This window comes from Eptatretus burgeri, chromosome 7, assembly GCF_056783735.1.
Source record: "Eptatretus burgeri isolate ZD-2024b chromosome 7, Ebu_testis_v1, whole genome shotgun sequence".
Taxonomy (NCBI): Eukaryota; Metazoa; Chordata; class Myxini; order Myxiniformes; family Myxinidae; genus Eptatretus; species Eptatretus burgeri.
Window position 1 is genome coordinate 68,431,763 of NC_140967.1, and position 12,096 is coordinate 68,443,858.

Consider the following 12,096-nt stretch of genomic DNA (forward strand, 5'->3'; position numbering starts at 1 on the left):
GACCGAGGAAAAGTGGGCGTGAATGCTTTTTGATCCATGAATTTGCATATAGCGACCACACTCCAACGCCCTGGAGGCGGGGCCAAATCGCCCCACACTCTCCGATACGACGGAACAGAAGTGGGCGTGAGTCGTTTTTGATCCGTTTTTCTCGGAAAGTCTGTGATGTTTCTGAACACGCTGCTCGGTGCGCGCCCTGCACGAGTCCAGTATCAGTGCCCACAAGTGGCGCAAGAATGGTGGTGATGCGATGGTGGCGAGTTGTGACGGTAAAGGTCGTGGCTGTTGTTGTGACGCGGCGTTGTGGTTGGTGGTTGTTGTTGTGAAGCGGCGTTGTGGTTGGTGGTTGTTGTGAAGCGGCGTTGTGGTTGGTGGTTGTTGTGTGATGGCTGTTGAGACGTGGTTGGTGGTGGTAGTAATGGCGGCTGGTCCAAAATAAAGATAGTAAAGAAAAACGGCTATCTAAAAGGGTCGCAGCCCGCATGAATGACATTTATTCCCTCTAAACAACGGGTTTGGGCCTAACTACACATATACTTACAGAGATATCTCACCTAAGGGACCTGAATGGTGGTTTGTGAATTTCGTCAACCACAACACTACCCCCTCCCCTTTTTACAGACTCGTCCCGAGTCGTCAAATTTTCGTGTGCCATCATGTGTAGTTTTCCCCGAGTACATTTTACCTACGGATCCCTGAGTGCGACATTCATGGTATTCGTGTCCCCAAAATAAATAACCTGAGGGCTGAGTAACTACCTAAACAAACTCACTCACACGGATGACTTAAATAAAATTGCCGGCGCTAAGACAAACATGCCGGGGGCGCACTCATATTTACAGTACATCTTAACCTTAACTTTCAAATTTTACACTAAACCATGGCCCAGGATCACTGAACTCTGCAAAAAGAAAGCAGTTAGCAGGGAACCAGGCTGCTCGCATGCAGTCTCTGGCTCAAACAATGCAGGTGACAGGGAACGTGGCCGGCTGCTCACACGCAGTCCAAGGCCTTCCCTTTTGAACTGAACGCAGTGAATCACAACGGTGCATGGGCTGCACAAATGCAGTCTCCGTGCCAGCTCAAGTGGCACACGCAATGAACACAACGAATGGATGGATGAATGGTTTGAACTGAACGCAGTGAACCACAACGGTGCATGGGCTGCACAAATGCAGTCTCCGTGCCAGCTCAAGTGGCACACGCAATGAACACAACGAATGGATGGATGAATGGATGGACGCAAACACGGTGCACGGGCCGCCAATGCAGGCCCCTGTTGTAGCTGCCAACAGGGCAGTTCTTGCAGCTTGCAAACTGTTGCCTTGCGAATCCTGGCGCACATGGAAATGAACAGGGGGGGGGGGGCAAAGCAAAAATTGAACGGGGCTGGTGAACGTGGGCAGTGGGCATGGCATGGCAAAGGCAGCAGGCAAACACAGCCCGCAGAAGAAGGCCGCTGCAGGCAAACCAGCCGGCAGATGAACTGGCCGGCACAGGCCTTGAAGCAAAACATGGCCAGCCGATGGCACAGGCCTTGCAGAAAACAGCTGCAGACGATCCAGCCGGCACAGGCCTTGCAGCAAAACAACAGCTGCCGATGAAGTGGGCCGGCCTTTGCCTTGCAGCAACGCAGCCAGCAGATGAAGCTGGCCAGTCTTTGCCGTTCAGTGGAGGTTGGTGGAGGGAGTGCGGTGGTGCTGGCCACTCGGAAGGCGGGCTCGGACCTACCCTACGGTCTCCCTCCCAACCTATCGCCTTTGCCTGTCACTGTCCATACCCACTCCCTTAATTTGTCAAAACCCAATTTAGCCCCAACTTATTTTTATTTTTATTTTTACTTCCCCACTATAAATCGTCCCCTAACCCCCTTTATCGTCCTTGTTCGGCTAACCTATCCTGTCACCTAGCCTACTCCCAACCCCTACGTTCCCTTCCCGGAGGGGAATAAGGGAGAGCTAACGTCCTGTGTCGAGGCCCAACGAAGCCTCAGAATGGCCTCCCCAGACTTCAGCGATCTAACCCAAAGTGGGTCCAGCGGCCCACAACGAGAGCGAGGGGATGGATGGTGCGGAGGGGTACACTTCCTAATCTACCCTATCCATTTAACTGTTAAACTACCCCGGGGCTTTCAACAAGCGCCTCTCGCTTAAACTATTGGTTCAAACAACCCAGATTCCCGTCGCCTGTGTTGGTGTCCTCACAATTTCGGGCCTCGCCCCCCAATTTTCTCTCCGTGCCCTCACATGGTCTCATGGCTGGGACACATGGCCCCCTTTGGCAGGCACGACCCTCTGCCGAATCTCCCGCTATGGCACCCCTGGGCACTACACTGCCTCCGAGCCTACCAGCTCCCTAAACACCGGGGAGTGCCCCCCATGGCACCTCCCCTGAAACGCACACGTGGCAAGCTGGCTTCCCGGGCCCCTTTCCGAGGGTCACCCGTGCCCACAACACTGCTCACGCGGCTAATGGCGCCCCGGGCCCCCGCACCAAGCAGGCGCACCCGTGCCCACTACGCTATCCCGGCCCCCCATGGGCCCTTGGCCTACCACGGCCGACTAGCCTGGTGCCCGGGGTACCCACTCAGCGATACTCACCTTTCGCAGCCACGCTCCCAAGCCCGTCAACAGGGCTCCTGCACCCCTCCAAACGGGTTTCGAGCCTACACTCCCACCAACAACAAAACGACTTCCATTTTTCAATTTAACTAACCCCCTAACTCAGTCTACACTGACCCCGGGGTCCCTTGGGCGGGAGTCACTCCTCCCCCCAATCACTCATCGCACCATGCATTCCCCATTCGCTCCACTCACACAGACCCGCTGGCCTCACTCACTCATCATGTACTCACCTCACAACTCACCAACTCTTCAACACACTCACCGCTGAACTCTGCCATTCTTCTGACTACCTCCCCGAACTAACTCGTGCTCCCACGTCGTCCCTTAAACTACAGCACGTTCCTTTTAACACTACGTAGCTAAGCTACGTCCCCTCTACACATTCACAGGTCTGTCACTGTCTCCTAGCTCAAAAATTCATTTTATTTCCCAACCTAAATCTGGCTACAATCCCTCTCACTAATCCATTCCACGGACTCCATGAGGACTTACCCCTGCCCCATGGAGCCGGTCTAGCTAAGCTAACCCTTCCCCCTAACTAGTTTCCATCCTGTGCCCAGGTAAGGGGGTCTTCCACCCCTTGCCCAGGAATCCTGTGCACCCGAAAGTGAGGCTTGCTTTTTTTTTTTTTTTTACATGCGCAGCACCAGCGCGGCAACTCGCCGCTCGCGCACTTTGCACCTGCCCGTGACGTCATGCAGCTGCACGTGTTCCTCGTCCCTCCTTGGACGGTACCATCCGGCAGGGATACCCCTCCTGCCGGATTCCAACCCCACGTGCAGCCATGGCGTCACCGTGCGCATAAAAAAAAACAAGCCCCACGTCTCGAGGAGTTCCCCACGCGAACACATGTGCTTTGCCCGTTGGAGCTTAACACACACGATCGCGTGGAGAACCCGTCCGGTCCAAATCCGTAGTCCTGCCTAAACTTTGTCCGTCCGCGGGATCGGCAAATCCACCGCGTGCGTTTCCGGACCGGGACTTCACTCTCGCAAGCGAGCACGTGGGGGCCTCGTGCGTTGCACAGCACGGACCTCGTGCTCACTGCTGGGTGAACCCGGCACGGTCCCCGAAACAACTACAGCCGCTACTCGGCTTTCTTTCCTCACATGCCGTCGTCGCCATTCGACCCACGCACACCTGCGTGTTACGACGCTCACACTCCATTCCATTACATTCACTCCGGGAGACGCGGCTGCATGTTCACACATGCCCACCGACATCTCCCTTACATACCGCTCTCTCACACACACGGTCTCCCTTGCACTCGGCCGTTCACTCACGCATGCCATCACCCTTGCACACGTGGCTCCCCTCACTCGCGGCCTTCCACTCACTCGTGCCATTTCCCTCACACAAACCACACCACTCACACACGCGGGGGCACTCACCCGCGGTGCCTCATCCACACACCGTGCCTCACTCACACACGCGGGGGAACTCACCCGCGGTGCCTCACTCATACACCGTTCCTCACTCACACACGCGGGGGCACTCAACCGCGGTGCCTCACTCATACTGGCCGTTTCACTCACACACACGGCCTCTTCCACTTGCGGTGCCCCTTTTACACACGGCGTGCTGGGAAGCACGTACTCTGGCACAATCGCCACCACACCACTCACACACGGGGTCGCTTCCACACACGGGGACGCACTCACGCCTTGCACCACACACACAGGGACAACCACACTGGGGATTCGTGTCCCCACAAGGGTCTCTGGGGCCTCTATACCCCCCAAGCTCTCCGTGCACCTGTCCACAGCACTCGTCCCCTCAACCTCGCAAAGCACGACCGAACCCACCTGGTCGTGACTCACCTCAAGGGGGCATACTCCCTCCCCTCGTTCCTGGTGGAGGCTATCCCGCTGCTCGCACTGGGTCCCTACACGCTCCGCGAGCTCACCCTCATCGTCCTCCACTACCTCCGTGTGTGTGTGTGCGTCACTTACCCCGTCTTCATCGTGTAGTCTTCCCTCTATCGTTCCCATCTCCCGTGTCTCTGCCAACTCAATCACCTCTTCACCCTTTACCTCCCTTGTCTCAACTATTTTTATTTCCTTTGTCGTCACCTCGTGTCTCGTCTCACACGTTTTGGTCTCCCCATTTAATTTTTCCCTTTCGGTCACCGTCACGACCCTCGCCCAACACGCCCCCCGAATTATTTTTTCACCGCCTCCACCGCGGGCCCGACAGCCGTTGCACCCCCTCCCAGCTCGTTCGCTCCTACACGTGGAGTCGCCATTTTGAGCTCCCTGCTAACGGCCTTCATGCCCGCCTGCAGGCATCGGCCCATGTTCTGCGTCTCACCCCGCAGCTTTTTAGTTTCTTCCCTCATGTTTGTTTCCATTCCGTTCATTTGCTTGTTCATTTGCTGTGTATTCGCATCCATCTTTTCGTTCATGCCTTTCATTTCGTTTTTCATTTCATTTGTGTTTGCATCCATCTTTTCGTTTATTTGTTGTTTATTCGCATCCATCCTCGTAGTCATTGCCGCCAGCATGGCGCATAGCTGGGCCATGTCGGGTGCGCTTGGGTGAGCCGTTTCGGCAAGGGTCGGGGGGTTTTGGTGGAGAGGGGGAGGGGAGGTGTCACACACCGCGGCCGCTGCCGCACCTATTTCAGGCTCTGGGTTCAGTTGGGCGAGTTCGTTTTCCTGTACAACCAACATTTCCTGCACGGGGATTTCGTCCTGAGCCATGGATTCTACACATTCTACATCCATTTCCAATACCCCCGGCTCCCGCTCGCCTTGAGACGCCATCTTGCTTCTGTAAAGGGTTAATTTAGCTCGCTCGTAATTTGGAGGGAATCGGGGGTCGCTCCTCTCACCCCTGGACCGATTCCCGTGAATTTAATTGGAGACAGGAGAGCCCGTTTTCCCGTTCTCCGATACCAGTGCCGCGAGGAGGGCGATGAGTTTATATCGCACGACCTGACACCAGTGTTGCGGATTCGCGCCCGCCGGCGTGCAGACGGCCACGTAACTCGAATCGCGGCACGTCGCCCACCGGACGGACAATCCAGTCGTGACCCTCTCGGACTAACGCCGGGAACTAGTCACGGGTGGACCTTTCGGTCTCACCACGATCGTGCCAATCGGCCCCCGCGTGGGATAGGGTTGCTCGCCAAATTCGACCGACCTAAGTACCCACACGGAGGGTAGACCGGGCGATCACACCTCGCCGCAGGTCGACTTCGGACACGGGCCACTTTGAGCGACCCGTTCCGTACTATCGGGATAACCGAGCGGTGTTATTCGTCGGCCTCGACGGTTCGATTAATTATCGGGCGTTTTAGCCCACGACCAACCCTTTACGTGAAGCAAGATGGAGATTCAATGAAGGAAAAGACGAAGCGAAGCGGGAAAACAGTTCAACATAACTCACATTTATTTCGCGATGAACGGGAAGCACACATATACAATTACACCAAAAGCACATGTAAAAGGAGAAGAAACACAATATTACACAAAAAGCAAATATAAAAGAGAAACACAATGCAGAGCTATCCGACTACCGAGCACACGGCAACAGTTATACAATTTTACTTCACAGACGGCGCCGACAACACAGATACCCAAAGCAAAAGAAAAAGAACCACCCTCCAGGATGAGGGGGGTAGGCGGGCCTGGGGCCGAGACCGTGTCGGGCCTACCCGTCTGATGATGAGACGCAAAGCGGCGGTGGCGCCTCAACTCCGCGGCCCTCGCGGACAGTGTCTGGTAGGGGGTGGGAAAGGGGCCCCCTTATCGCACTATCTCAGCGCGGGGGGGAAACAGGAGGGGGTTGTTGATGCTCGGGGGGGAGGAGGATATCACCCTGTCTTGGGTCCCGCGACGAGCGTCTCCACCTCGACCTTGGTCGCACCGCCGGCCTCTCCCTCCGCAGCTCCCCGACTCCGACGCGAGCACCCCATCGATCGCCTTCGCCGCCGCCACCTCTCCACAGCTCCGTCCTCTTCACTCTGACTACTACCACTTCTTCCCAGCTCCACCGACAACTCCCAACCGCGAACTCGAACTCCGAACTCTTGACTTCTCCCCTCCGAACTGAACTGTTTGGCGAGCGCGGCCGTTTATATCCCCCGTGGCCTCACCCCCCCACCTTTGACCCGTTACCTCCGACCCATCACCTCTAACTGGCTCCCCATTGGACCGAGGAAAAGTGGGCGTGAATGCTTTTTGATCCATGAATTTGCATATAGCGACCACACTCCAACGCCCTGGAGGCGGGGCCAAATCGCCCCACGCTCTCTAATAGGACGGAACAGAAGTGGGCGTGAGTCGTTTTTGATCCGTTTTTCTCGGAAAGTCTGTGATGTTTCTGAACACGCTGCTCGGTGCGCGCCCTGCACGAGTCCAGTATCGGTGCCCACAAGTGGCGCAAGAATGGTGGTGATGCGATGGTGGCGAGTTGTGATGGTAAAGGTCGTGGCTGTTGTTGTGACGCGGCGTTGTGGTTGGTGGTTGTTGTTGTGAAGCGGCGTTGTGGTTGGTGGTTGTTGTGAAGCGGCGTTGTGGTTGGTGGTTGTTGTGTGATGGCTGTTGAGACGTGGTTGGTGGTGGTAGTAATGGCGGCTGGTCCAAAATAAAAATAGTAAAGAAAAACGGCTATCTAAAAGGGTCGCAGCCCGCATGAATGACATTTATTCCCTCTAAACAACGGGTTTGGGCCTAACTACACATATACTTACAGAGATATCTCACCTAAGGGACCTGAATGGTGGTTTGTGAATTTCGTCAACCACAACAATATATATATATATATATATGCATAAAAATATGTGCACCAGCAAAGCACTTTTAGATCTCACCAGCTTTGACCTTGCCGTTGGTTGAGATAGCTGAAATTGACAAGCCTGTGATCGTGGTCACCAACACCGCCACGAGAATGATAAGCCATGTTAGTACTGAGAAGTGAAGAAGGGAAGGAGACATAGCCTCATGTGAATGTATTTGACAGAGTTCACATTGTAAGTGACAATTGATTTTTTAGAAGCCACGGTCGAGATTTCTCAACGACACCTCTTAATAGCAGTATTAAAACCCTGACAGAAATTTAAAATTATTGGCTTAGTTAAGTATCCTTATCAGTTTATAAAATACAGCACAGACAAATGGCAAAGAAATGGCAAAAAATGGCCAAATGACACACACAATGGCTGATTGGAAACGTTTTTCGTGTGTATAAAATAAATCATATACTTCCATATTATATCTAAAATGCACTGAAAAACCTTTCCTTAACTACCTCTTGAAATGTGATGTACTGTGATTCATTGTGCTAACAATCAATGCTTCCCAAACTGAACAATCGTAATCATTTCGATAAAAATCATAATCATTTCATGGGCAACCCTGTATTATGTCAAACAAATGTGGTACATCCACTTCAAAAATGTGAACAAAAAGTTGTCGAAGACAAAATACCGTCATTTAAGGCCTCGTCAAAAAATTCGCCTCATAATAAATATCTTCCTTACCTCCACCACCAAAGGTGGACAAAGGTTATGCCTTTTCCCCATTTGTCTGCGAGCAGAATATCTCAAAATTGTTGTGGACGGATTGTGACAAAATATGGTGGACAGGTTGAGTGTGTGACAAGGACGAAACATGTCTTTTGCTTCACATCCGGATCCGGATCCAGATCCGAGAATTTTTTTAATGAATCTTCACCATTGAGTGATAAGGGCTAAAAACAATATGTAGCACAATATCTCAAGAGTATGGATGGATTCGGACAAAACTTGGTTGTTCACCCTGGCTTCTTGGTTTTCTGTAGGTTTTCTTGGGGTATAGATTTTCTATTATCATCGCTTTTCCAAAACCTTGTGAATTTTTTACTTTTTTCATTGGTTCACCTTGGCATTTACGAAAATGAGGAGTGGTCACACTGCTCAGCTCTGTCATTAAGCCTGGCCCTGCGACTCTGGTCAATGGTATCCAGTATCCCTTGAGAGACAAAGTTCTTCTTCGCCTGATTCTGGGTTCCAAGACATCCACCGGCAACATCAAGGATGGTGGTCTTAAAGGCAATCCACAACTCTTCAGAATTCCCCAAAACATCCATATCCCCCAAATCCAAACTCAGCCTATTCGCAAACTCCTCAGCCACCTTCTCATCCTTGAGCTTGCCAACATCCAGCCAAGGCTGGGATTGTACCATTCTCCTGGATTTGAATTGCAATTTCAGAGTTGCTACAACAACCCTGTGGTCCGTATTGAAGAACTGAGCACTCCGGTAGACCCTGCAGTTCTGGATCATCCTCCAGTGACCGTCAACGAGGACATGATCAATCTCCTTTGCCACACCACCAGCTTTGGAATACCAAGTCCAGCGATGAGCTTGTGGGTGCTGAAACCATGAACCAGCCACCCCTAAGTCTATGACTTCTTGCAAAGTCAAGGAACTTAGTGCTATTCTGGTTCATAGTTCCTGACCCATGGGGACCAACACATGTCTCATAACCATCCCTGCAAGTGCCAGTCCCCAAGACTAGAAGTCCCCCAAGTAGAAGTCATTGAAAACCCCCAAGACTAGAAGAGTATATCGCTTGGATCACTGATCAACCAGATTCGAGCGTGGCATAGAATGCCTCTTTCACAGTGAGATCACTCACCTCAGTTGGAGCATACACAGAGACCAGGTGAAATAACATCCAAGGAGTGATGAATTCTCAGTCTCACAATGTGCTCATTGAGCGGTATTACCTCTATTATCATGGGTGTCAGCTTATTTGACACAGTTGCAGCAACTCCTTGGTAATGGTAAGTATCAGAGCAACCAGACCAGTAGTGGATGTAACCACCCTCCATGATCTCACCACTATCCGGTTTCCGAACCTCAGAGAGTGCTGCAATGCCGATGTTCAAATGCTGGAGCTCAGATGATAGCAGAGACAGGTGATCATCCTCTCTCTCTTAGAGATGGGACATTCCAGGCAACCACCAAAAGGGACCGCCTCAGGTTACCCGAGGAGACCGCCTTCTGGTGGATAACACCTCTGCACCACCCCGACACACACCATCACAATCTGACCCAGGAAGATCAGCCCGTGCTTTTCCTGCTGTCATCGAAGAATAGGGGTCCTGAAGGCTTTTCTCCAGTCCCATCATCCATTGAGGTGCCCTGTGAAGGGCAGCTGCACAGGAGGTACTCCCACAGAGTGAGTTTTCAGTTTTCTCTGCCTTTTTTATGTGTTTTGTGGAATGAAGTGCCTTACGGTAGCTTCAAAAAAGGTAACCCAACTGCAGGAAAACGTCTGCAATCACAGTTGGGCACCAGACATTAATGGCCATTGGCTCTCAAGGAGCTCCTCCACCCTTTCACAGTTTTTGTTTTTAATCCTGTTGGGTGTCCATATCCATACATCCTCCTTACCAGGAAAACTGGTGGGGGAGATGATTTAGTCATTGACAACCCGACCATGAGAAAGAGGGGAGGGGGAGAGAAAATGGGGGAGAGGTGAGTGGGGGAAAGATGTGAGGGAAGTGAATGAGGGGAAGGGGAGAGAGAGGAGTGGTGGAGACAGGGGAGTGGGGGAGACAGGAGAAGGAAGGAAGGGGGAGAGAGAGGAGGGGAAAGAGGTGAGGGAGAGGGGTAGAAGGGAGGGAGAGAGGAGGGGGTAGGGAGGATTGGGGGTGGGGGGGGGGGAAGAAGTTTCTTTCTGGATCCATCCTGTACACCCCATTCCTCCATTCCCCATTGTTTGCCCAATTGTCCCTCTACTTTGTCCTTCAACTCCACTGGTGGTGTCATTTTGTTACCAGTACTTTAATTTTCCAGAAAAGCTAATGAAGGTAAAGTTTGGGTTTCAAGCAAAGTTAATTAACTGTATGTACAGAAACTGCTGACAGTTACGTACAGGTGAAACATGCCTTTGCTGTGAAGGCAACCCTTTGGAATGGTGTGAAGTCTGTGTTTGTTATTCGCTCGTGTTTTCACGATTTTAGCTTTGGGGGTGTTGGTCACGCTATAACACAAACCAAGGACAAAGGGCTTCAAGTAAGCCATGCACTGCCATCCACACTTCTGTTCCATGATCTTTATTACCCCCATTGATGTTTGTCCCACTGTCATTTATACATTTCCCTTCCATGAGCCCCTCTTATACAAAGAACAAAAAGGACCTGGAGGATCCTTTAACAAATGGGAAAAGTTTGCTTACAGATGCCAGCCTGAGCAGTGATCCACGGAAGGCGCAAGAAGAGAATTACACCCCAGATATTGAGCATGCATCGAATCTGCAGAGGAAAATGGCAATGACATTGATGGTGAGGGCAAGTGAGTGTCCAAAAGAGCATTCATTTAAAGTTGTATGATTTAGAAGAGGGAGCATGCTGGTATGTTCACAAAATTTTTCTTTCCAGGTCACCAGAAATCCAAGTCATCTTCAGGATCTGTGTGCAGTGTGTCTTACCATGACACCTCTGACCCAGCCAAAACGAACACCATTGCCCTCTGGTTTCGCAGTCTCGATTTCTGGCATGACATTTCCATCTTCCTTTGACTCATTCCAACTTCCTTTGACCGTGACATTTCCATCTTCCTTTGACTGTGGGACTTGCTCTACCTGGAATGAGAAAGGACAGTGATGACTATTGTCCAAAGCGATCAAAATTTAGTGGTATTTGATTACAACATTTATTGATTTTTTTTTCTGATATGCATGAGCATAATCACAAACATTATACAGACAGAGAAGGGTGTCTGTTCACAACTCCACAGTTCTCATCTGGCATATCACTCATAATGCTGAGATCGCAGATTCAAATTCTTTCTTCCTCCCTGACATTCCCAGACTCAGGAGGAAAGAAAAAAAAGGTTTAGTTGTCCACTGCTGTGGGAATCCAGCTGCAATAGGAGAAGGATTCAAAGAAGGAAGGAGGTCTGTCTTAAAGCAACAATGTTTTCCCTTTGGATTGTCTCAGCTGCAATCCAAGGTTTAGTTTGGTTCATGAATCATCAAATATTTTGTTTGGCCTTATTCAGTGTTACAATCTGAGCACATATCTCATTTCTATGGGATCTCTGGCTAATATCCTGGATACGATACTAAGCTCATTTGTCCACTGTCTACTAATGTCTGCATGGAGTGGCGACCTGTCCAGGGTTGGTTCCCAGTCACCAAAACATTCACAAGTTCTTGTGGGAGCCCCATTGCTCTGTGAAGGATGTTGGCACGCTTTCATACCTCCCACTAATGTCATTGTATAATTTGTTTAAAATTACATTGATGTCATTTAATATCGTTGTCTGCCTGAGATACAGTGAACATCACATACTCACATGAATGATATTCCAAAAGTTCTCTGAACGAGATGCTCACAATAGTTCACCACATGCCAATGTGTATTTTATGTTTATATATATATATATATATATATATATATATATATATATATATATATATATATATATATATATATATATATATATATATATATATATATATATATATATATATATAT

At 50.7% G+C, this 12,096-nt stretch overlaps 1 protein-coding gene across 5 annotated transcripts in view; it reads right to left on the bottom strand.

The window, feature by feature from the left end:
- Positions 1 to 12,096, bottom strand: part of SLC12A3 (solute carrier family 12 member 3) — a 121,169-nt gene that overhangs the window by 68,660 nt on the left and 40,413 nt on the right. For all 5 annotated transcript variants that reach the window (XR_015060204.1, XM_085888919.1, XM_085888920.1 and 2 more), the window contains 3 exons: positions 11,046 to 11,198; positions 10,794 to 10,869; positions 7,440 to 7,535 (listed from right to left, as the gene is read on the bottom strand). Coding sequence is in view for 4 of the 5 variants with exons in the window: in XM_085888919.1 (XP_085745045.1) it covers positions 7,440 to 7,535; positions 10,794 to 10,869; positions 11,046 to 11,198 (325 nt within the window). In the remaining variant the exon portion in view is untranslated. The remainder of the gene's footprint in view (positions 1 to 7,439; positions 7,536 to 10,793; positions 10,870 to 11,045; positions 11,199 to 12,096) is intronic.